The sequence below is a fragment of the Grammomys surdaster genome, unplaced genomic scaffold (genome assembly GCF_004785775.1).
Source record: "Grammomys surdaster isolate TR1022 unplaced genomic scaffold, NIH_TR_1.0 126121, whole genome shotgun sequence".
Lineage (NCBI taxonomy): Eukaryota > Metazoa > Chordata > Mammalia > Rodentia > Muridae > Grammomys > Grammomys surdaster.
Window position 1 is genome coordinate 4,034,204 of NW_021620929.1, and position 27,362 is coordinate 4,061,565.

At 41.8% G+C, this 27,362-nt stretch overlaps 1 protein-coding gene across 1 annotated transcript in view; it reads right to left on the reverse strand.

Moving 5' to 3' along the window:
* Dock2 (dedicator of cytokinesis 2) overlaps positions 1 to 27,362 on the reverse strand; it is a 414,603-nt gene that overhangs the window by 258,501 nt on the left and 128,740 nt on the right. The window contains exons 24-25 of the mRNA XM_028756478.1: positions 23,089 to 23,159; positions 20,885 to 20,991 (exon numbers count right to left, since the gene is read on the reverse strand). Coding sequence (XP_028612311.1) covers positions 20,885 to 20,991; positions 23,089 to 23,159 — 178 coding nt within the window. The remainder of the gene's footprint in view (positions 1 to 20,884; positions 20,992 to 23,088; positions 23,160 to 27,362) is intronic.

The window sequence follows — 27,362 nt, forward strand, 5'->3', positions numbered from 1 at the left end:
TCAGCACAGTGTACTCTCACATGCTCTCAGCACAGTGTACTCTCACAGGTTAGGAAGCATGAAATAAATGAAGGGGAGCTAAGAAGTCAAATTTCCACCATCAAGGAGGACTTGCTGTGAGCCTCACGCTGCGTGCTGTTCACACAGCCGTTCAAAGCTGAATCTCTGGGTGGTCAGTCCACAGACCTGGAGATAAAAGCATGCTGAAGCATCCCTAATTCAAGGTTCTCACTTGAGACTCAGGGACAACTTCACTAAGTTGTAATGTGCAGGAACGGGCCAAGTCAGAACACAGCACCGCTGACTTCCAGCCTGGCCTTCTCTTACTCAGCCCTTCCAGGTAATAGCTAGGCTGGAAACAGTTACTGCCAGTGAGGGTGGTGACACTTCACCTGTGAGCTCCTTACTAAATGCCAGACTCTCTGCCTCGTGTGTGAATTATTCCACTTAATACTCAGAGCAAAGCACTGAGGAAACTACCCTGTGTCTGCCCTTGATAGAAGAGAGTCAGATGGTGGAGGTGGCAACATCAGGTCCTGATAGGCCTTTGCTCTGAATAACTATTCTGGGCTGTACCTAACTGGAGAATGGGAAGCCTCTCCTTCAATAATTTCTCCTCTTCGGCTGAAGCTGTAATTAGAGTCTCATTTGCCTTTGGGTAATTGGCTTCCCTTTTTGCTCTGTTGTCTGGTTCTGCTCAGCAATCTTTCCAGCCTGGCTGGTGTCACACAGCCAACCTTCTTTGGCTGCCCGGGACTATTGAGGGCTCTCAGTGCCCCATACCCTTCATGTTGGATCTTTCCAGTTTCAGCTCAAGAAAACCTCAGTCTGCTTTGTGCTGAGTTTATTATAGAAAGAAGGAGAAAAGCTTATGTGAAAGTATGTGTGCACCTGTGCACACATGCACAAATGCACAGCTATATGCACAGGTATGAGGGGGTTGTAGGTGTGTGTATGTGTGTGTGTGTGTGTGTGTGTGTGTACATTTCTAATGAGATTGAATAAAGAAGAATCAAACTCCTAGATGTTTCTGAGAAATCTGGGTGGCATTCACGACCAACTTTAAGACCAATGAGCAAAGAGTACCGATGATTTGTCTATTAAAGGCAGGTGTGCAAGAAAGTTTCTAACATAAGATGGAATGAATCTTATGTGTCTGTAAATAACAAAATATAATATTAGCTATGGATCACTTATATGAATTCCCTGAAAATATAACAGGAACACATTCCCAGTAGCTCCCAGCAGATGACAAACCTGGTTAAACTGTGCCCTGATTACACAAAATATACAAGATAAAAAAAAAACAGAGGTGAGTTACAAAGAATGTCATCAAAGATACACATCTCCATGTATTCTATATTTATCTCACAATGTTCAGGTAATAGCATGACCTTCTATTAATTGTCACTTTTCCAGCTTAGAAAAACATCTCCAGAGATGTTGACAGAGCATCATGCACCCCACAGCATGGGTGACTGTGGTCTGAGGCCCAGTCCTAAGAGCCTTTTCCAAGCAAGAATGAACCCTGAATTCTCCTGAGACTTGAGAGGAGGCTGTCTGCAGCTCTGACCCTCTAGGGTCCTCACAGACTGTTGACCAGATAACACCCATATCACACTCCTGGCTCCTCAGGTCTAGGTAATATCCTGCCTCCTCTATAAACCTGTTCCCAACATTGGGAAACCCTGTTCTCACTGAATTCTGCTGATAGCCATTTTCATAGGATAAACATCATTTATAAAATTACACTCAAAACTAATGCATAATACATTTATGAAAAACTCTACACATTTATCAAAGCCTTATAAACTATGAATTTACAGAGGCAGCTGATATCCTGAATCCGCGTGTGGTCTTGCTCAGTCTGTAGCATTTAAAAGTAAATCAGCAGATTTCAATAAAAACTCCCATGTAACTACTCTCCAAAAATGTGTCAGACAAGGCAACAAGAAGCTGGAACTAACTGGCTTCGCCCTCCTCACCTCAGTCCTCACCTCTCCCTATCACTCTTCTCTAGCTAAGCATCATTGAGCATTTCTACTCTTGCTCCCTTAGTGAAATATTCCTCAGTGTGCTGACGTTTGTGACATACAAGGAGGGATCATAAGAAGGACAAATCATACAGTGTTTTAAAGGAAAATTTAAACAACAACAACAATAAACCATATTTCCATATGCTAAAACTTCCCAACAGTTGAATAGGTGGGTAGAAAATGTGTTATTAAGACATCATGAGTTTGCCAGTACTTTGTATTTTAAAATACTAATAAAGAAAAAAAAAGCAAGGAGGAGGGGGTATAGAATAGGGGGTTTCTGGGGAAGGGATGGGGAAAGGGGATGACATCTGAAATGTGAATAAATAAAATATCCAATAAAAAAATCTAAAAGAACCCAAACATGGAAAACAAACAACAACAACAAAAAAAGACATCATGAGTTTGAAAGTATCTATTTGATGAGCTAGCCAGGACCCCACCCTCTTCCTCACTTGCTCTGCTTACCTGGGCCAGGTAGGCACAAGTTTAGAGAGACTTTGGGGCATATCTTTTCTCCTGTATTTTAAGCTTCCTAGGACAAAAACTGTTTGCCCACATGGCAGAAAGCATGGAGGTTTAGAAGATGTTCCAGAAACCAGGCAGATTCCAACAGGAAGGGACCAGCCTCGCCGACATATAACTGTGGCAAGTTCTCTAACTTTCCATTTCTGCACCTGAACAATGGGCTAAGATCCACACTGTGGAGGATATGGAAGCCATTAAAGAAGATCGTGAGTGGAAAGCTCTATGTAGAACACGCCACAAAATAATAGTCAAATAAATGACAGCCATCGAAGTATCTGTACTGTGTTCCTATTATGTTTGCATGTTCTCCATATAAAAAATTTAAAATTTTAAATAAACATTACTTCAACAGAAATGAATCAGTAGCTAGATTTCAATTCAATCATACTGTAATCTCAAGGATTCTTCTATTTAGGAAAATATCAGGGATAAAAATAGCAAAGTCAAACATTGGTAGTCAACCTAAAAAGTCTCAGAATGTTCTAAAAGCTGCCTCACTATAATTCCAACATGTCGTGACTACAGTTTCACGGTGAAAACTAAAACCAGGATGTTGGGGTAAACGTAAAGCTTCATGACCATGTGTGTGAAAACCCACATCATGTGTGCTTCCACTGGCAGAATCACTTTGACATTTGAAAAGAATTATGGGTAATACAAGTAGAAAGATGTTACCCTCCTCACACTTATGAAAGTAGCATGAACTGTCATTAAACAACCTAGGATATTTTCTTCCCTAAGTTAATTGTGCTTCACAGTGCCATTAGAACACGCCATTTTAAGTATTTTTATAAGTTCAAGAGGAATTTTTTCTTTGATTTAACTCCAATAGAATTTTTTTAAACGTCAGCACCCACCTTTCCCCAAAAAAAAGACACTTTTATAAATGTCTCCTGGATTTGTTCTACAGCTTATTAAACCACTCTCCTCTCTGATTCTGGATCTGAAGGCTTCTCTCTGAGACGCTCTGCAATCAGTTACAGACGGGAAGAAAAGATGGGAGGGAGAGTTCTCAGATCTGCAGAGGGATGGGCTCCTGGAGCCGGATGCGGTAGCACAGCAGTGCAGATGGGCAAAATGGCCTCCCTATTTGAAGATCTTTGATGCCTCTAAATGTTCTGATGAGAAGCTTAAATCCTCGAAACTCAAGGACACTTTCTTGAAGAAACAAAATTCGCTCTAATGTTTGAATCCTTTGAACTTTTCCAGGGTCCTGAGATGATGGGCTGTGGGAACTAAGGGCAATATATAATCTCCCTTCATTGGAAGCAGCTTCTGTGAAATGGTCCCATTCCGTGCCTTCATATTTTAGATAAATTTTCATTGTTGGGGCCGTTCTAGAAGACTTTGTCCTAGCTCATCATTATTTAATGGGTCGTGTGGTTTGCTGAAGCTCACACAAGAGCTTATTGAGTGAGCTAACACACATGACTGTGACACGCAGTGCCTGCTGCATCGTAAGCACTCAGTAAATTTCAGCTGCTGATGCTGATGAAATTGTTGCTATCACAACAGGGGTTTCCCTATTCCCAGTTCAATGTTGTTTTGTGAGATGTGTAAAGAAACTCTATGACCCTATAGGCTCTAGCAAGTTTTTGGCATAAGGAAAATTATTTCTCTCATAACTGAGCAAGTGTAAGCCTGCAGAAGGTTAAGTGTTATGTCTTGGTACATAATTCCCATGGTGCCCATATCACTCCAGAGCCTAATATGGAGATGCCCTGGTGGGAAGAGACTACCCCTTTTTCCTGACCTTTCTGACCCTTCACTGCTCAACCAATCACAGTGCTGAGGACCTGGGCAGCTAGCATACTATGGATAAGGGATTAAGTCCAGGCTGTGGGAAATCCTGCTCTGAGCCTCCAAGTAGAACAATGGACTGAAAACATAAAATTACTTTAGCATGGAAAAGAAGAAACCGAGAAACATGGATGAGCAAGAAGAAAAAAAAAATACCAGATTTGTGCATGAGATCAGACCCAAGGTACAAACTCGTAGATGGGTTAAGAATCTACATGTCACAAATAAAACTATAAAACTCTTAATAAAATATATACAAATATATTTTTACTTTGTAATTGAGAAGGATTTCTGAAGCATGAAATAAAGAGATTTGGCTATTAAAATGATTGATGAAGTAATAATTTCTCTTCCTAAAACTGTATCTTAAAATGAAAAGAATAGTTAGAAACAGAATATTTATATCAGCAAAATAAGAGCATGACAAATATATAATACATACAAGGATCAGGAAAAGAAATACAAATATTTGAATATGAAATGCTTCCCCATGGGTTCATGTTAGCCGAACTCTTGATCCTCACTGATGGTCTTATTTTGGAAGATGGTGGAAACTTTTTGAGGTAGGGTCTTGCTGGAGGATGTGATGTGGATCACTGGGTTTTATGATTCAGCCTCATTTTCAATATGCTTTATACCTCCCGACTGCAGATGAAATGTGAAGAACCATACCTCCCCCTCCTTCCACCTTCCTTTCCCCACCATGATGGACTGTGGCCACCAAAACCTTAAGCCAAAATAAACTCTCCCTCACTTAAGTTGTTTCTTGCTAGGTCTCTGGGCACAGCAAAGAGAAAAATAACTAATAATGCAACAATTAACAAAATAAGAAAATAGATACAATTTGTAAACAGGCATACAAATTACATGTAGCAAAGAAACACTGAGAAAGAAGGCTAGCAGTGTATATCAGTGTATTGTCAGGAGAACATACACTGAGAGAATGAGGATCTAGGTTAAGGTCATTTTATTGCCGAAAAGAAATGGGCAAATACTATGTTCAGAAGCGTATACAGAACTATGAGATGTCTCCTTGGTGCCTGGTGGGAACATACATTGGTACAGTCACCTTTGGCAAATAGTTTGGCATTATCTACTAACTTGAAATATTCTGATCCCCTAAGACAAAGCAAATCTTCCAGTACTTATAATCCTTGAAGAAATTCCTCAGTATTTACAAAACAGTTGAGTAAGAGTATCCATATGAGCAAAGTTTACAAGAAAAAAAATGGCAACAAATGTTTAAAACCCAATGCTTAAAATAGAATACAGGAATAGACAAATTGATTTCTTCACACCACAGTTCTTCTTGGTCACCATAACAATGAATTCTAGCGTTCTATGAAATGTATGGATCTTAGGAAAGTCTTAATTGGAAAAGTTTCCCAAATATCAATAGTTCAAAAGTTCAAGTACAACACTTGAAACAGACACAGGCTTGCTAGCTTTGCTTAAGAAGGAAAGCAGCAAGATGATGGGTGGACTGTAGAACCCGGCTGCTCACTAGGAAGAGGAGGGTCACAGTTATAGATAAGCAACTGCTAACTTTCTAGTTTTTCCTGGCAGTGGAAATGGATGGATGGTGCTGGTCTTGGCTACTTTGTGGGTTCTTTCTTCCCACCATTTATCTCCCCCTCCCCAGCCCGGTTTCACTCTCTATCACTAGAAAGAGGTAAAGAAGAGTAAAGGGTAGAAAGAGAACTAGAAATAGATCTAATTTCTTTCCTTTTGTGTCTGCTTTGACCATGATTATTAAGGAACCACAACAATCTCCTCCCCCCAAACAACCAACAACCACCAGCCCCATCTCTCAGGGGCCCTAGCATTTATGTGCCTTTGAAAACTTCCCAGAACTCCAAACATCCTACAATCATAGAAACTATCTGCAGCTGGCAAAACCATGCCTTGGCTAGAGCACGAGGCAAATCACAGTCATCTGCTAAGGTTAGTCCATATCATCACATCTGGGATTAAAATGAAAACACATTCTTATCTCTGTGCTTCTTTTTAAAGAAACCAAAAATTCCAAAATTGTCACTACAGATGAATGCTAATTGTGTTCTTAGTGATAACAAATTGAGTTCATTGTGCGGGGAGTGGATGAAGTCCTTCGTAAATATGTGTTGTTGACATGAGTGCAGCCACATCTAGGACCCAGTGCCTCAGACTCATAGGAATGATACTGCTTTCTCTGCATCAGGCTCAAAGAAATTGCCAAAGCCTTGCCCTGATTCACCTGCAAGTGTTGACAGTATGTGTAGAGAACATACAGCGAGGCTTACAACCTGAGGCTCCTCACCTACAGAGACCTCCCTACCATGATTATCCAACCTGCCCTCGTCCATAAGATATATGCAATAAGCCCGCCACTCGATTCAGATGTTATGATATACGCACTGAGTTTCTGGGCTGCTAGTGAGTATCAGAGTGTGTAGCAATAGATCCCAGCTTTTCTGTACATGTGTTTCTGTATCTGTCCTTTCTCCACCTCACATCACACCAGTTGGGCTCATCTCTAAGCTGTGCAGGTCACAGCAATGTAGCTCAAGAAAGGCAAACTTGTGACAACCAATGGTGCAATAATGACATGTATCAGGACTCAAGAACCACTGCTCCCCCAATTGGGTACAACTGAGGTGCTTACTTCCCTTGTATTTTTCCTTCTCTTTCTTCCTTTTCTTGTTTTTGTTTTGTTGTTCTTATTGTTTATTTGTTTGTCTTGTTATTGTTGGTTTCTTTTTGGCGTACTAGCTGTTATTGAACCATGGTGTGTTTATCTGCAAGGTTCCAACAAACATTCAAGAGCTGGTGTCATTAGCCCCTAAGCAGACAGTGCACATAATGAGATAAACAGATCCTTCTCCTTTGGGACTTCATTTCATCAGCAGAGAGCTGAATGAAGAAGGCTGAAAAAAAAAAAAAAAAGGCTGGGTGCCGTGAGTGAGCCAAGCTCTGCTTGACGGGACCTGATTCTCTCTGCCTATCCCTGCCTCAGGCTCCTGGAGCTGGGCTTCACCCTGAATAGGGGCCCAGCCCCTTTAAAAGAATCACATGTAATCATGCATATCCCCAAATCTCTCCCTAGACTTTTAGGACCTGCATGTTTGGTATAGGGTCTGCGATGCTACCATTTAGACAGGCTCTCAACTGTATCGAAGCTTTAAGGAATCTCTCAGAGAACAAACACCTTAGTCTGCTCTCTTTGTGAATCCTAGATGTACTTCTGAACATATCAAACTCTCTACTGCTATGCCTCTCCTCAATCTGGATCTCCTTTTATAGCCCTAGGGAAAGAACTAAGGAAGAGGACAGGTCAGAAGGGACAGGCCAGCTGCCGTTTCATGTGGTGTGAAGACCTGAAGCCACAGATATGAGTATCTAAAATCCCTTCTTAGGCAAAATCCTCAGGGAAAGCTGTTATAAATAATTTTTAAAGAAAATGCTAAAGGTACTCTTTCTTCTCTGTCCTAACTGAATACCTGTGTATGGTTCAGATGTCATTTGGGAGAGATGAGGTGGATTACTTTGCTAAATCTAGAGCCATAAGGCATATCTAATTTTAATTTAAAGTTGCCAGTGTACAAAGGAAAAGGAAGACCAAAGGAAGATGAAAACCACAGAAATTAAAGCAAGCGGTTTTATCTTCTGTGCACGTGGGGCATGGGGACACCATGTGCAGAGTCCTGATATTTGCACACACGATCCCAGCACCATCCTACACCTGACCTAGGATAGGGGAACTGTTGAATGGAACCAAACTGAACTCCATGAGCCATCAGGGGGACTTGCTAGAGACAGTGAGTTTAGCCGCCATGACAAGAGGGAATGGGAAGGCTGAAGAACTTCAGGCAGTACACAAAGAGCTGAAGTGTGCAAATATGTGTAAGGCAGAAGGAAAGGAGGCCTGCCATAAGGCTAGAGCCTGTCCTAGGTGTGGGGTGGTGCCTCACACACACACATACACACACACACACACACACACACACACACACACACACACAGAGAGAGAGAGAGAGAGACAGAGAGACAGAGAGACAGAGAGAGAGACAGAGAGAGAGAGAGAGAGAGAGAGAGAGAGAGAGAGAGAGAGAGAGAGAGAATTTCCTCTCCATCAAGTCTGGTCTCAGCACCCTACTAAAACTGTCTGCTCTATGTCAGCAGCAAGCTCACTCCTACAAGGCCCCTGCCCACATCTCTCAGAAAGAGGTGCTCAGCACTGAAACAGGGATGTCGGAGGGACAATGGAAGAGATCAAACTCCCTCAGGGGGATTGGTGAAACCTGGTTTCAAGTGAGAAAGAAAGCACTTGTAACAAAAATAAAATATTAAAACATGATAAAGTAGGAAAAAAAAGATGATTTTGATTTTTAGATGGTTTTAAAAAATATGTGTCCTGGATCCAGTTCTAAAACTCAGTAGCAGTGAGAGGCAGGGATGATCTCCAAAAAGGCTTCTTGAGAACCCTTCCTGTCCCAAGTTTATTCCAGTGAGGTAGGCAGTGTGGCTCTTCCTAGAAGATTGTTGGTGGAATGGGCAGATGCCAGCACAGTCTGAGACAGGTAAATGCCACTCTGCTCTGTCCTCTGCTGTCTTCCTGCTGTAGGCATCAGGTACCAACTGAGTCAATTCCAAGGGGACAAAAAGCCTATGACCTTTATCAGAGAGATACACCTTCACAGTGTTCCACCCACTGTCATTCTGGAACCACAGAGCTCGATACTCTAGAACACCAATATATTGTGTATCCTTCGGTCTCATTGTCATAGAGATGTCCTGACTTTCTAGGCTTCGGTTATTCCAAATGTAAGACAAGGATGATAACACATAAGGATATGATAGATATTCCTGTTCTAAACAGTACCTAACGGATGGCTGACTTAAGAGGAGGTTTTTTAATGTGTGTGTGGGTATGGATTTATGTGTACCATATGTGAATGCTAGAGACCACTGCACCCCCTAAAGCTGGGGCACAGGTGAGGGTGAGTCATCTGATATGAGTGATGGGAAACAAATCTGGGTTCCTCTAGAAAAGCAGTAAGCACTCTTGGCTGGTGAGGCATCTCTCCAACCTCCACGGCTGGCATTTAACTGCTACGACTCTGCAGCAGGATGCCGTTATTATGCCAGGGTTATTACACTCATACAGCAGGCACAGCAGATACTTTTTAAATACCTATCTAGCCTATCTTAGGCTTCCTGCTCATTGTTTTATATTTGCTTATGCAGTTTTGTCACTAGAGAAATTGAAACTCAGTGAGACTGCTCATTTAAAGCAAACCAGCAAGTAAGCAGTCCAGTCAGAACCCAGAGACAAGGGTGCTGTAGATCAGAGCCCCTTATGCTCAGTGATATCACAGTCACATTATTTCAGAAATGAAACTGGAGGCTCGGAGCTATTCCAATGTACAATAAGAAAGTTATAAGAAGTCAAGTAAGAGCCCTTCTCCTCTGCCAAAGCTCTGTGTGTGTGTGTGTGTGTGTGTGTGTGTGTGTGTGTGTGTGTGATAGTTAGAAAATGCCTACGGTGTTGGGAATAAGTGCTCTTGCTTCTTCCCTGTTCTCCCAACAGTCCCCTGGCCAGTGTGCATTGTCACTTGAGAATATGGCAACCCTAGACACTTGGCAAAGGACAGGAATAGGACTCAAAGGCAGGTGTTCCACAGTAGACAACCAGCCATCTTGTGTTCTCCCTTCTGCCTCTCCAGGAAACTCCTGGTGAAAAGACTCAATCGCTACAGTGAGACAGTAGAAGAGCTTCCAACCTCTGACCCATCTGCTCCCTCCTGCTCCCTTTTGCTTTGGAGAAATGAACAGTGTGGATACTCAGGCATCTTACACTGACCAGATGGGACATGTGATTGGCCTCAGACTGAATGGCAGCCTGCCTGAGAGGTTAGTTCTGCATAGACAGAGCCACTCTACAGGTACTGATGGCTGGCTTTCCCATAGACCCTTGCAAGCTGTCCAGGTAGATCTGGCAAGTTCTCCTCCCTCTCCAACTCCAGGCAAGTCTGGTCTTGTGCTGAAGATGGTGCAGATCAGAATCCTATCCTGGGTTCTGCCACTGCAGTAAAGCCACCAGCAGAGGGACAGTCACGCACAGTGGGCCATCTTCTCCATGCCCAGGATAACAAGCTATGTGATGGTACCTAGTCTGTATAACATCTTGGTAGGACCTGGGAGAGCAGTCCTACTTTACAGATGAGAAGATGAAGTCCACTAGAATTGAGTTGCTCAATCACATGGGTCAAGTAAATTGAAGCTAATGGAGACTAAAGATCTCCATAGAAAAAAGTGAAGGGGTCTCATGTGTGTATTTTAAAGGAAGCATGAGGGTCAAGAGAGGGCACTGGGGGACTGGAATATGATCCAAGTGTCTTATATTCAGGTATAAAAAAAAGGCACAATGAGGCCTATTATTATGTTTTAAAAGGCCAGAGAACAACTGCCAACTGTATGAAACTTTGTAGCTACATGATGTGAGACAAAAAAAAAAAAAAAAGCAAGCCTCAGACATGACTCAAGCCAGACCTGGCCTCCTATGTACATAGCAAACAGGCCTTTTGTAAAAATACTCCAAGAAAACAATTTTAAAAACAAACATACAAATCCAAAACTGGGAGAACATACAGATCTGGGGCTTCTATTCACTAAGTCCTGTGTTTCTTGAGAAAGAGGGAGCTTTGGGAGAACCAGGAGTCTTGGCAAGTATCAAACACAAAGAGATGTCCTTACTGCAAGAAGCCTGAAAGTCTGGGCAGAAGTTGGGATAATGCCAGGACTAGGAAAATTACCCACAAATCCAACCCTGCTCAGCTGACCCTGCACTGAGTCCTTTAAATGGCTTGTCCATGTCAGTATCTTACAAGTTTTTGATATAGGCCCTATTTTTTATTATTCTCAATTTACAGATAAGCTCACTAAGGACCAAAGAGGTTTAAGGAAATCACCCATAGTCACATAGTTGAAAAGAGACTGAGCCAGGAATAAAAACTACGGTCTACTGTGACCCATGAGCCACCACTGTCCATCCTACATTCTTAACCTTTTTTTCCACCTGATCCAATAAAGTAATATGTCAAAAAGCTCAGCAAAGGGCTTACAGGTCTTCCAGCTCTTCTGCTAGGTGGTGATACAAATGTTCCAGACTACAGGTCCAAGCTAATGCCATTGACAATACTCCAGGCAATTTTGCACATCTGGCAGTTAAATAAGTGAAGCTCAAAGCAAATCATGTCCCGGAGGCACAGGATACTCCACAGGGTGAATAAGAGGGATTTCATTACAGCTCAAAAGGCAGAAAATCAAACTCATCTGATGTAGGGGTTCAAAGAGAGATGCTCACCCAAGAGCAATAGACCCCAGGATGTCCCCATGAATTCAGACTTGATTCCTTTTGAACTTGAGGAGGGGAAGCTCCCTCCTAGCTACTTTTGTTAAGAGGGCTCACTTAGCCAATGTGTCCTGGGAGACTCATTACCAGGGAGCTTGGTGTAAAAGCTCATTGTCTTCCTCTGTGAGCCAAGGGTGGAAGGACTAAGCCATCCTTTACAGACTGGAAAACGGATCCCAAAGGACAGATTTTTGTAAGATTTTTGTAGCTGTGTACCACCCAGGGTTGACCTTCTGTCAGTTGGCATTTACTAAATCTAAACCTTAGACACACAGCAGGATAGGTAGCAGGCTGCCTTGTGATTCTGTGAACTCTTTGACCCCCCCCCCCTTGGCCCAGGAGATGGGGCTCTGAGCATCGCAGAAGAGTCAAGTAGCCCTCTCTCCACCACCTGTGCAGAACCAGCTATATGCAGCTAGGCCCATCCTCACTATGTTTCTCAATCTGGATCCAAGTTCTCTCCACAATGACACCCTTCAAAGTCCCGCTAGAGGCTGCCAGGAGTGGAAGGGTTAGATATATCTCAAAATGTCCAGAGTGAGGACAACCAACACATTTAGATATGGAGTCGGAGCTCTCAAAAACACAGATGCCTCCCTTTGAAAAGCCAATGACATTTAAAAACACAACTATGAGAATTCACCTCTCTTCACTGCAGGAGCTATATATGTCTTGGTCCTCTCCGTGGCCACACATCTGTCTAAATGTCAGGAAGCGACATGAACATGCTTTCTCCTAATCTTTCCTGAACTCCAAGCAGGTGATTCCGATAGCAGTTGTGCATGCACCATGTTAACCAGGCATTGGGGCGGGGGGGGGGTGAATCGTCTTTACAGTGAAGTGGTTCCTGAATATTTCTGTGATTATGAGGTAATTTGCATAAATATTCAAGCTTTGCTCTTTGAATAAATTCCAGTTGGGTAGTAGAACAGCTGATCCCCTGTATTCCAAGGCCTCTTGTCTCTTTTACAGTTTGCTTCTGGTTTTAGAATTGACATTAGTGTAAACAGAGGAATTTAAAAGCAGAAAGGGGTGATCTGAGGGCACAGAAGACAATGCTGGCCTCTGACCTCTGCAACATTTTTTTTTGTTTCGTTTTGTTTTTGTTTTCTAATGGAAAGAGTAAAGAAATGCACTTTCCAGATAGACAAAGAATTTTTGTTGAGCAAATGCATGATTGGTTTTGTGTGATCCCAAAATGCAAAGCTGCTGGGGAAAATGTGGAGGACAAATGTGAACATCTAAGCCTCACACCGTCTCCTCTGGAAAGCTCTTTGGACCACCTGGTTCACTGACTGCAAACAGGAAGTCCCTGTCTCTTCACAGTGACAACCAAAGAACATGGTGGAATAGGATCTCTGACCACAACCTTGCCCAAATCTTCTCTCATTCCTCAATCTCCCAAAATTATCATTAAACAAAAAAGGCAAAGGTGGAACATTTACAAGAGACTAGGATGGCTGTGAGTTAGTCCAATGACAGGATTATTGTAGGTCCACTTCCCAGGGGCCCACCCAATGCAGCCGAAAAGGAGTGCGTGGTGCTGGGAGTGGGTGCAGCCTACATGGCCTAAGACAGGGCTCTCACCCTCCTTTCACCCACATCAGAGTCCCTTGACGTTGCCCATCGTCGACAGCCTAAAGCCTTCGACCATCGATGTGACTCGTCTCACATCAGTGTTTTGGGGTTGTGAACTTGTCTAAGACCCCCCATAATTAGATATCCAAATTCAAAACTCACATAGTTGGGATTGAACATAAGACGCCTTCTCTAACTAAACAGAGAAGGGGGTGATGCCAGAAGCCAGGGCCCTCGCCCTTACCCTTACCCCCTACCTTTCCCCACCTGCACAATGTCCTCTGAAGCTTGGCAACTGCAAGATCCTGCTTAGCAACTGCAGATAGACTCAAAGCAGAGTACCATGTCTTCTTAAGAATAGCAGGGAGACCATAACTCAAGCAGTGTACCATATCTTCTGAAGAACTGCAGGTAGATCATAATTCAAGGCAGTGTACCATATAGACCATGACATGTTTCAAGGCACAGGCCAAGAAGATTTTGTACTTTTCCACCACCTGGACCCTCTTACCCCCTCCCCTTGTAAAACATGCTATAAAAAAAGCATTTCATGCCTCTGGGCTGGAGCAGACACAGAGTCGGTCTGCTCCCGTCCTGTTGAGAAACTGAATCCTGAGTCATCCAGGAGCCACTGCACTCAGAGCAGCGGGTAAGAACTCCATCTCACTCCCTAAACCCCAGAGATAGATCGGGGAGCCAGGGACATCCAGGGCACAGCAGCTACCCAAACCCTGCCCCTCCGGAATTCCACTTCCCTTCTGCCCCTGCCTGGTCCTCTGGGCTGGAGCAGACACAGAGTTGGTCTGCTCCTGTCCTGTGGAGAAACTGAATCCTGAGTCATCCAGGAGCCACTGCACTCAGAGCAGCTGGAGCCACTGCACTCAGAGCAGCTGAAACTGAATCCTGAGTCATCGAGGACCCACTGCACTCAGAGCAGAAGGATTTCCAGATCCAAGAGGTGGCCTGAGTCCCAGGAGTTATTCCACCCAGGAGATTAGGAGCATAAGTCCACAGAGACCTCTGGACTCTGAGGAGCTCTGCAATAAGCAAGATAACTGGAAATACAGACTCCAGTTTTACACAGTGAGGGCAGGTACCACTAGAGTTAACCAGATGGCGAAAGGCAAGCGCAAGAACATAAGCAACGGAAACCAAAGTTTCTTGGCATCATCAGTGCCCAATTCTCCCAATATAGCAAGCCCTGAACACCCCATCACACCTGAAAAGCAGGATTCAGAATTAAAATCACTTCTCATGATGATGATAGAGGATTATAAGAAGGAATTAAGTAACTCCCTTAAAGAAATACAGGAGAGTACAAGTAAACAGATAGAAGCCCTTAAAGAGGAATCACAGAAATCCCTTAAAGAAATGGAAGAAAACACAAAGAAGGAATTAAACAAAAACATTCAGGATCTGAAACTAGAAATAGAAACAATAAAGAAAGTTCAAAGGGAGACAACCATGGAGATAGAAAACCTAAGAAAGAGATCAGGAGTCACAGACGCAAGCATCACCAACCGAATACAAGAGATAGAAGAGAGAATCTCAAATGCAGAAGATACGGTGGAAAATGTTGACATAGTTGTCAAAGAAAATGCAAAATGCAAAAAACTCCTAACTCAAAACATCCAGGAAATCCAGGACACAATGAGAAGACCAAACCTAAGGATAATAGGTATAGATGAGAATGAAGATTCCCAACTTAAAGAGCCAGTAAATATCTTCAACAAAATTATTGAGGAAAACTTCCCTAACCTAAAGAACAAGATGCCCATAAACATACAAGAAGCCTACAGAACACCAAATAGACTAGACCAGAAAAGAAATACCTCCCGTCACATAATAATCAAAACATCAGATGCACAAAACAAAGAAAAAATACTAAAAGCAGTAAGGGAAAAAGGTCAAGTAACATATAAAGGCAGACCTATAAGAATTACACCAGACTTCTCACCAGAGACTATAAAAGCCAGAAGAGCCTGGACGGACATCATACAGACACTAAGAGAACACAATTGCCAGCCCAGATTACTATACCCAGCAAAACTCTCAATCACTATAGATGGTGAAACCAAGATATTCCATGACAAAACCAAATTTGCACAATATCTTCCCACAAACCCAGCACTTCAAAGGATAATTGATGGAAAATGCCAACACAAGGAGGGAAACTACAACCTAGAAAAAGCAAGGAAGTAATCTTCCAACAACCCCAGAAGAAGATACAAACATAACTTTACCTCTAATAACAAAAATAACAGGAAGCAACAATCATTTTTCCTTAATATCTCTTAACATCAATGGTCTCAATTCCCCAATAAAAAGACGCAGACTATCAGACTGGATACACAAACAAGACCCAGAATTTTGCTGCATACAAGAAACGCACCTCAGTGACAAAGACAGACACTACCTCAGAATAAAAGGGTAGAAAACAATTTTTCAAGCCAATGGTCCCAAGAAACAAGCTGGAGTAGCCATTCTAATATCAAATAAAATCGACTTTCATCCAAAATTAATCAAAAAAGATAAGGAAGGACACTTCATACTCATCAAAGGAAAAATCTACCAAGGTGAACTCTCAATTCTGAACATCTATGCTCCAAATGCAAGGGCACCTACATACATAAAAGAAACTTTACTAAAGCTCAAAACACACATTACACCTCACACAATAATAGTGGGGGATTTCAACACCCCACTGTCAGCAATGGACAGATCATGGAAACAGAAACTAAACAGAGACACTTTGAAATTAACAGAAGTTATGAACCAAATGGACTTAACAGACATCTATAGAACATTTCATCCTAAAACAAAAGAATATACCTTTTTCTCAGCACCTCATGGTACCTTCTCCAAAATAGACCATATAATTGGTCACAAAACAAGCCTCTACAGATACAAAAAGATTGAAATAATCCCTTGCATCTTATCAGATCACCACGGACTAAGACTGGTCTTTAATAATGACAAAAACAATGGAAAACCCACGTACACATGGAAACTGAACAACTCTCTACTCAATGATGACTTGGTCAAGGAAGAAATAAAGAAAGAAATAAAAGACTTTTTAGAATTCAATGAAAATGAGGACACATCATACCAAAACTTGTGGGACTCCATGAAGGCAGTGCTAAGAGGAAAGCTCATAGCTCTAAGTGCCTACAAAAAGAAACTGGAAAGAGCACACACTAACAAGTTGACTGCACAACTAAAAGCTCTAGAACAAAAAGAAGCAAATACACCCAGGAGGAGTAGAAGGCAGGAAATAATCAAACTCAGGGCTGAAATCAACCAAATAGAAACAGAAAGAACAATACAAAATATCAATAAAACCAGGAGTTGGTTCTTTGAGAAAATCAACAAGATAGATAAACCCTTAGCCAGATTAACCAGAGGGCACAGAGACAGTATCCAAATTAATAAAATCAGAACTGAAAAGGGAGACATAACAACAGAAACTGAAGAAATTCAAAAAATCATCAGATCCTACTACAAAGGCCTATACTCAACAAAACTGGAAAACCTGGATGAAATGGACAATTTCCTAGACAGATACCAGGTACCGAAGTTAAACCAGGAGCAGATAAACCATCTAAATAGTCCCATAACCCCTCAGGAAATAGCAGCAGTCATCAAAAGCCTCCCCACTAAAAAAAGCCCAGGACCAGATGGTTTTAGTGCTGAATTCTATCAGACCTTCAAGGAAGACATAATACCAATTCTCTTCAAACTATTCCACAAAATAGAGACAGAAGGAACACTACCCAATTCGTTCTATGAAGCTACAATTACACTCATACCCAAACCCCACAAGGACCCGACAAAGAAAGAGAACTTCAGACCAATCTCCCTTATGAACATCTATGCAAAAATACTCAATAAAATTCTAGCAAACTGAATCCAAGACCACATCAAAACAATCATCCATCATGATCAAGTAGGTTTTATCCCAGGAATGCAGGGATGGTTCAATATTCGGAAATCCATCAATGTAATCCACTATATAAACAAACTTAAAGAAAAAAACCACATGATCATCTCACTAGATGCTGAGAAAGCATTTGACAAAATTCAACATCCCTTCATGATAAAAGTCTTGGAAAGATCAGGAATTCAAGGCCCCTACCTAAACATAGTAAAAGCAATTTACAGCAAACCAGTAGCCAACATCAAGCTAAATGGAGAGAAACTTGAAGCAATCCCACTAAGATCAGGGACTAGACAAGGTTGCCCACTCTCCCCCTACCTATTCAATATAGTACTGGAAGTCTTAGCCAGAGCAATTAGACAGCAAAAAGAAGTCAAAGGGATACAAATAGGAAAGGAAGAAGTCAAAATATCGCTATTTGTAGATGATATGATAGTATACTTAAGTGACCCCCAAACTTCAACCAGAGAACTCCTAAACCTGATAAACAACTTCAGCAAAGTGGCTGGTTATAAAATCAACTCAAACAAATCAGTAGCCTTCCTCTACATGAAAGATAAACAGACTGAAAAAGAAATTAGGGAAATGACACCCTTCACAATAGTTGCAAATAATATAAAATACCTTGGTGTGAATCTAACCAAGCAAGTGAAAGACCTGTATGACAAGAACTTCAAGTCTCTGAAGAAAGAAATTGAAGAAGATCTCAGAAGATGGAAAGATCTCCCATGCTCATGGATTGGCAGGATTAATACAATAAAAATGGCCATCTTGCCAAAAGCAATCTACAGATTCAATGCAATCCCCATTAAAATCCCAACTCAATTCTTCACAGAGTTAGAAAAGGAAATTCTCAAATTCATATGGAATAACAAAAAACCCAGGATAGCGAAAACTATTCTCAACAATAAAAGAACTTCTGGAGGAATTACCATCCCTGACCTCAAGCTGTACTACAGAGCAATAGTGATAAAAACTACCTGGTATTGGTACAGAGACAGGCAGGAAGATCAATGGAATAGAATTGAAGACCCAGAAATGAACCCACACTCCTATGGTCACTTGATCTTTGACAAAGGAGCTAAAACTGTCCAGTGGAAAAAGGACAGCATTTTCAACAAATGGTGCTGGTTCAACTGGAAGACAACATGTAGAAGAATGAAAATTGATCCATTCTTATCCCCTTGTACAAAGCTCAAGTCTATGTGGATAAAGGACCTCCACATAAAACCAGATACACTGAAACTAATAGAAGAGAAGGTGGGGAAAAGCCTCGAATACTTGGGCACAGGGGAAAAGTTCCTGAACAGAACTCCAATGGCATATGCTCTAAGATCGAGAATTGACAAATGGGACTTCATAAAATTGCAAAGTTTCTGTAAGGCAAAGGACACTGTCAATAGGATAAAACGACAACCAACAAATTGGGAAAAGATCTTTACCAATCCTACATCTGATAGAGGGCTAATATCCAATATATACAAAGAACTCAAGAAATTAGACTCCAGACAACCAAATTACCCTATTAAAAAATGGGGTATAGAGCTTAACAAAGAATTTTCAACGGAAGAAACTCGAATGGCCGAGAAGCATCTAAAGAAATGTTCAGCATCCTTAGTTGTCAGGGAAATGCAAATCAAAACAACCCTGAGATTCCATCTCACACCAGTCAGAATGGCTAAGATTAAAAACTCAGGTGATAGTAGATGCTGGCGAGGGTGTGGAGAAAGAGGAACACTCCTCCATTGTTGGTGGGACTGCAAGATGGTGCAACCACTTTGGAAATCAGTCTGGCGGTTCCTCAGAAAATTGGACATAGCATTACCCGAGGATCCAGCTATACCACTCCTAGGCATATACCCAGAAGATGCTCGAACATATAACAAGGACATATGCTCAACTATGTTCATAGCAGCCTTATTTATAATAGCCAGGAGCTGGAAAGAACCCAGATGTCCTTCAACTGAGGAATGGATTAAAAAAATGTGGTATATTTACACAATGGAGTATTACTCAGCTATTAAAAACAATGAATTCGAGAGGTTCCTTGGTAAATGGATGGAACTAGAAATTATCATCCTGAGTGAGGTAAGCCAATCACAAAAGAAGACACATGGTATTCACTCACTGATTATTGGATATTAGCCTAGAACCTTGAAATGCCCAAGATGCAACTCACAGGCCACATGAAGTCCATAAAGAAGGAAGACCAAGTGAGGGTGATTCGGTCCTTCTTAGAAGGAGCAACAAAATACTCAAGGGAGCAAATATGGAGACAAAGTGAGGGACAGAAACTGAAGGAGGGGCCGTCTCAAGACCACCCCACCTGAGTATCTATCCCATGTGCAATCACCAAAGGTAGATGCTGATGTGGAAGACAGGAAGTGCATGCTGATAAGAGCCTGATATGGATATCTCCTCAGAGGCCTTCAAGAGTTAGACATATTCAGAGGCAGATGCTCACAACTAGTCATTGAACTGATCATGGGGTTCTCAATAGAGGAGTTAGAGTGAAGACTGAAGGAGCTGAAAGGGTTTGTGGCACCATGAGGAGAGCAACAATACCAACCAACCACAGCTCCCAGGGTCTAACCCACCAGCCTGGGAGCACTTAGGGGGGGATCCAGGGCTTCAGCTGAATATGTAAAAGTGGAGGGCCCTGCTGGGCATAGGTGGAAGAAGAGAACCTTGACCTCATGAAGGCTGGATGCCCCAGGGGGTGGGAATTTTGAGGGTGGGGAGGTGGGAGTGGGGGGGTGTAGATAGAGGTTACATCCAAAGAGAAGAAGGAGGAGGGGCGAGGGGATTGGGGGTTCCGAGGGGGTGGTGGGGGATGGGGTAAGGGGACAACATAGGAAATGTAAATAAATCATCCAATTAAAAAAAAAAAGCATTTCATGTTCAAAAAAAAGAAAAGAAATTAAAAAAAAAAAGCAAAGGTGGTTACATGAGACTTGGCCATTTAACGGATGTAGTAAGGGGAAGAGAGAGAATGCATGCATGCAGATGGATTCTGTTCTACATTTGAGGAGCAAATGCAGGAAGCTGGAAGCTGAAGTATCTCCTCCTAGAAGGAACTGTCCAGGGTCTGAAGGACCTTTCATGTAGCACCTTTCATGCTTTCCATTTCGCTGTGTCGATGTATTACCTATTCAAGAATAATTTGCACTTCCTCTAAAAGCTCAAAAATGCTGCTAATTCCTACTTAATCAGATTCACTGAGATGGGCTCAGAAATTTGCATTTCAACAAGCTCTCCAGTTTATTCTGACACACTCAAGATCTGCTCAGCTAAAGGTTCTTTCTATTTAAAGAAACTTTGCCCACCTCCCTCCAAGTAAAAGACAGCAATAACAGATGATACAGGGGAAACTGGCACTCGGCAGATGATGCCAAACGTCTCCACTCATTAAACGGTCTCAAGAAAACTGAACAACGCAGCTTAAACTTTCTTAAAAATCAATGCAGATTCTAACACTTACACTGTTCACTGCTTTCGATACCTATGGAGGAAGAACACTGCCAGCAAAGAGGCACTACAATGCTTGACAGGTCTGCCCTCTGGCTCTGGCTTCTCAGAGGGGACCCACCCAGCAGGAGGCCCCATGTTCACCTTGCTTTTTGAAGAGGTTGCTCTGCACGATCTCATTCATGGACTGAATCTTCTGCTTCTGCAGCTTCACGGGAGGGATGCAGGTGTAGAACTCATACAGGAGCTGGCTGAAGACAAGAAAAATAGGAGTGGGCAAAGGTTAGACCTAAGTCACCTACCTCACAGCACTGAGGATCCAACCTGGACTGTTAGTGCTCTGGGGACAGAATTAGCACTACTGTGTCTTCCTTGCAGAGCACCAGGTGGACAGTGACCCTTCAGTGAATATGCTGGTGTCAGTGTTGAATAGTAGTAGCATTCACATGTTAAAATCTGAAAATAATACCAATAACAACAAGCACACACTATGTAGTAGGTGTGTTACACACACTCTGTGTCATAAACCTGACACTATGATGTTTAGAAAAAGGGTATCCCAATCTTTATATTTTACCTATTTATTACTTGGGGGTGTTGAGGCAGGCTCTCTTTATGCAGTATAGTCTGGTTTTGAACCCATGATCCTTCTATTTTGGTCTGAGTGCTACGATTACTGGTGAGGATACTATATCAGTCTAACAAGTGTGGGAAACTAAGGTTAGAATTGTTAACTAACTTTGCCAAGGTCGTGCAGATAAGATAGCAACAATACAAGCATTGCAAACCGGGTTCCGATTTTACTACTGTGTCATTTTATGAAAGGCACCTTAGCCAACTAGCTACTAAGGTACACTACTAAATCATTTTATTTTGAAATGTCTTGTGTCTGGAGAGATGGTTCAGCAGTTAAGAACACTGACTGCTCTCCCATAGGCTCTGAATTCAATTCCAAGCAACCACACGGTGGCTTACAACCATCTGTAATGGGATCCAATGCCCTTTGCTGATGTGTCCGAAGACAGCTACAGTGCGCCCATGTACATAAAATAAATCAATGTTCCAATGTCTTGTATCTGTTAATCCTTTATAGTAAGTCTTGAGGTCAAAAGTGAGTCCTTAGAATTTCTCAGAAGGCTACAGAAAAGTTGTGGGGCTGGACCCAGTGCAGGATGTCAGAAAGGAGGGCGCTCTTTCTCACTTGAATAAATATTTAGTACACCTCTTCCCCCGTTATAGTTTCTGTCAGCTCACTGTAGTGATCTGCCCCCAGTAAGTAAACATTTACATGGTTTGCAATGAGCAACATGGAGAGAAGTGGAAATATAAGGAACCAGACTTGGTGATGTTGGCATGACCCATTCTAATGAAGGTCAATATATAACACCAAACAAATCAATACAAATGCAACAGACGTAGTGGGCATAAGAGTTTGAAACATAATGGCAAGCGGTACAAAAAGAATGTAGGGGGTGAGAGGAATTGATTTCCAATAGACAGAGGTATTTTTCCTGAATGGGTAACACTTGAAGTCTAAAGAAAGAGGAGTAAGCACATTGCACAGAAAGGGAAAAGGAAAAGGTGATTAAACACAGAACAAAAACCTCAACAAATAAAAATTAAACAAGCAAGTAAACAAACAAACAAACAAACAAACAAGCACCTACTGGTCCTGTCCCAGCCAGGGCCTGAATGTAGTTCAAAGAATAGCACCTATGGTAATGCCTCAATTTCCAGCATTTGTTACAGTAATGGTTGTAAATGCAGGAAGGACATGGAGGAATGCTTCTAAATATGAATGTGTTTCCATGTAAAAAGCTTTTTCAAAAATCATGCTTTATGCTATCTGGGAACTTTAGTGGATTTAAGGTAAAGTAAAAGCTATGGGCCAGACATGCACGCCCATTCCCACAGCATGACCTTATTAAAATCATTTGTTCATCCATTACATGACTGGAGAGAAGAGAGATACAAATGAAGCCAGTCTCCATGATCTCTTTCCAATTTGCAGCTAGGGATTTACCAGGCAAATGTTGAGACCTAAAGCAAACACCACACAGGCCCCCGTACTGTGGCGTGGTCTGCCTCAGACAAACTTGCATGCGTAACTCACACTTAGCATTTGCAGAGAAGGATGATGATGCTTTTCATTATGTCTGGATTATCATCGAAGCTTGGCACAATGAAACCAAAAGCTCTCATCTGAAGGCCCCTGAGCAAGACTCCTGCTGTGTTCCCTCCCTGACCTGAAGCTGAGAGTTTGTATAGAACCCCCCAGGAGGCTGCTTTTCTTTTCAACCCCTGGTGTGACAGGGGGAGCTGGGGAAGAGAACATCACAAGCTCTCACCTGAGCAACTTGGCATCAAAGACTGTTTCCACATCGTGAAGGACTGATGGGATGTATTTCAAAGCCGCCACCTGTGGGGAACATGGAACAAACATGAGTTGTGTTCAAATCCTCTGTGCTGGTGGTGAGGCAGACACTCCTTGATGTGACGACTCAGATCTGAGAATGACCCTGCATCTTAGATACTTCTGTAGTCAGTCAGGACACCAGGGGGACTGAAACACAGCTGGGAGGATGGCTCAGCCAGTAAACAACTTGCTGCAAAAATCTAAGGACCTTAGTTCAGGTCCCCAACATCCCTGTGAAAGGCAGGCAAGGCAGCACACACCTGTCCTAGTTCCGAGAATATGGAAACAAAGAGATTCCAGATTCTTACCATCTAGCTAACCAGTGAGCATTGAGACACTCTGTTCTAGTGATAAAACACTAACCAAAAATGACTTAAAGGGTTTATTTCACCTTACAAGTTGCAATGTGCTGTTGAAGGTCAAGGTAGGGACTCAAGCAGGAACATGAAGCAGAAGTCACGGATAAATGATACTTGTTAGCTCATCCAAACTCACAATTAGCTAGCTTTCTTACATAACCCAGGACTACCTACCCACAGAATGGTAATACCTACAATAGGCCAGGCCCTCCTATGTCAATTAACAATCAAGACAACCCCTCATAGATATGCCCATGGGCCAATGTGATCTGGGCAGTTCCTTAGTTAAGACTTTCCTTCTCAGGTGACTCTCAGTGTGTCAAGTCCATGGTTAAAGCTGGAATAAACCGGGTCTCAAAAACAAGGTGAAGAATGAAAGAGGAAGCCACCAATGTCAATACCTGGACTCCACAAATGCTCTTGGGCATATACACACACACATAGCATCACGGCAGGACATAGAGCATATTTGGGGTGCTTAATAACAGACACCTCTATTACTACTAGGTGCTGTGCTTGAACTGGTTTGCTGGTGGCTGGAGTGATTTGAAATGAGTTATTTATATTTTCTCTCTGCGGTCACTATAGTGGACAGAAAACAGTGCATATGTCAATAATAGTATGTTTTGTCCCAGGGACTGGGCTAAGAAAACTGAACAGTAAGATGGATTTTCTTTTTCCTCTCTTTATCCAGAGGTATGAACTACTCCCCATACCCCTGGAAGGAATTCAGTTTGCTTAGCAGCAGGCAAACTACAATTTCAGCAGGAGCCATAAGTCACATATAATGACTAAAGGTCTAATGGAAGTATGTGATTTTATTTTATTTTCTCCATGTTCTTTGTGATGATAATATGTATCATCCTTGAGCAATCAGTCTAGAATAAACACAGTGAAGATTACTTTCTCCAAGAATATCTTGTGAGGGAGAGAAATGGTTGGGCAGATATACTCCCATGCCTGTTGACTGAGTTCCATCCCCCAGATCTACATAGTGGGAGGAGAGAACTCACTCCCACAAGTTGTCCTCTGACATCCTATGCTTGTGCTACAGTGTGTGTGTGTGCACGCAAAATAAGAAATATGATTTTAAAATATCTTACCCTACCTATATATAAATGAACTTCTTAAACAGTGTCTGACTTTCCCCTGGGGATTTAGAATGGAATAGATACTGTATAAAACACTATAAATATATTGTCTTCTTCATCATGGCTCTTCGGGAGTTATGGGATTTTTAAAGACAAGGATGCCCAGATGTATCAGGAGTCAGTAACCTACTGCATGTTGCAGAGTCTGTAACTGTGGAGTCAGAGTATAGATTCAGGGATCTGCTCTCAGAGTCATGCCCGTGACTCTGCGAACAGCTACCTTACACACACAACAACAGTCCTTCTCCATCCCTTCATTCTTTTCTTCCTGATTATGGTTTCTAGATGTCAGTACTTCATATTTGTGGTAAAAAAAAAAAATCACACAAAATGAGGGTGAAAACTGCCCCTCAAGTCCCATATCTTCATCTCAGCTTCAGTCTCTATCCCCCAGAAAAAAAAAATTGTTAAAGTCATGTGAGTTTTCTTCTGCACTACTTAGACATGTATGTACATGGACATGTGTATAATCTTTGTACACACACACACACATACACACACACACACACATTCAATTGAACTTGATTTTGCAGTTAAGTTTTTCCACTAGATCCTTAGCACACTGGTCCCTGGAGCACACTCTCTTAATTTTTGATCCCCACTCAGAAATGCCCAATGGGGATACTATACCGCCTTCACCTTACCCTGATCATGAGCCCTAGGCTAGTTCCATTTTCCTAATTACAGAAAAACACATTCGGGAGAAAGTACATATTTGAAAATACATACACAATTCTGTAAGGATCCCTATAGAACAGATTGCTTGAAGACAAATTAGTGCATCAAAATACATATGCATATACATTTTAGATCTCACCGAATGATCTGAAAAAGGCACCAAGCAATTCCTTTTAAAATCTTTTTAATTTTTGTCAATGTGATGAACGACTCACTACTGTAATTCTGAAAGTCTTTTGTTGCTAGCTCTGTCAGCCATCTTCTCTACACTTAATAAATATCTGTATTTACTAACTTGCTCGTTCATGTCTTTTCTCCCATCCTTTCGGGTGATTCTTTTCCTTGCTCAACTGTACAATTCTCTATGCATCAACATCAGTCTTTTCATGCTAACACATTTTGCAGGAGTTTCCTGTTGCTTTTCCTGTTCTCTGAGATTATATTTTAGCTTTGCTTATCATATCTTTTATTGCACAGAGATATTCTAAATTTGTATGTTGTCAGATGTGTCAGATCCTTTTCTTCATATTTATTGAATAAGGGGTCTAGAGTTCATTCTTTTCTCAACTCTAGATCATAAGAGGAAACAGCTAATGTTTCAAACTAGGCCTTAATGAGCATTCATGCCCTGCAGGATGATGTAAACTTTTCTATAGATAAAAGGGAGGTTTTTGATCAAACAATTTCAAGAAATAATGGTTAAGACAAATATAAACCATGGATATTTTTGTTGTTTTTTTTTCTACTGAAGAGAAGTCTAGGATTTTAATTCTGTGACTCATCATGACATCCCTCCAGGCAGTTATAAGGACATGGGACATCACAACCTACTTGGGCAAGGACTGTCTTGATCAGGAGGCACCAATCAGATGTAAGAAAATTAGATGTCCTCAGGACCCAGCACATAAGGGGAAGGGGTGATGGGGATGAGTGAGTTGGAAGTGATGAATTGTTCTTACCCAGTTTTTATGACACTGTGTCAGCAAATGTAAACATATCTGTGGGTCATACTCTCTCAAAGTCCAAAGAGGCCCTCAAACTGTGGGAATAACCCAAGAAGTCATTGTCTAAGCACTCGTAGGGAATAGGTTCTTTGTTCACTATTAGGCCAAAGAACATAGGCCTCACAGGGACCTGGCTATGGATCACAACTCCCCAACTGGCCCCTGCATTAGACTGGGTCCATTTCAAATGTCCAAGCCTCATTAGGTTGGATAAAGAATGATGTCATATAAAGAATATCATTATGATATTCTTTAGTCCCACTAAGGTAGACCAGATCTCCCCACATCACATCTCCCATATACTGCTGTCATTCTCCAATGCCCAGATGCAGTACATTATGACTTAGTATAATTAAAATAAGATAACTTGCTCTCAGCAATTTGAGGAAAGCCAGAATATGATGGTCTTCCGAAAGGTTCTGGCATTTGGGAGCTGAGCTTCACTTTTTTGGAGGTGTAGAGTCATTCAACAGTGTTCACATCTCCAGGAGCAGACACAGACCCAAACATCTATACACAGGAGCTCTCTAAGGAACTGGACAAGTTTAGTGGAAGGACCCAAACTTCTGAGTTCCCAGCTCTAGGTTGGTAATAATTAAAATAGGCTGTGTAGCTGTTACCTCTGACCCACAGGAAGGTGGGCAAATTCATCTAGTTTGGTCATCTCCGCCAAGCAATGACAAGCCTGTAATTTTCTTGTTGATTTGGGAAAGCCTACTTGAAAAACTGACCAAAAAGACTGTCTATGACTTTGCCTTGGAATTTCTGAGCTGATGACTATCAGCTTCTGAGATATCAACTACTCCTAGGAAAAAAGATGTCAGCCACCTAACTTATTGGAGACCTCTACTTGTTGCTTGTCTGAGGCCTGGAAACTGGAAACACACACAGATTTTGTAGATCTGTAAGCCATCTAGGAACAGTAAAGATCAACTGTAACTCTTACTGCTGATTCCGTTATTTTTGCTGTTACACATCAAATGATACTGTAGACTTTTTACTTTCATTCCATAG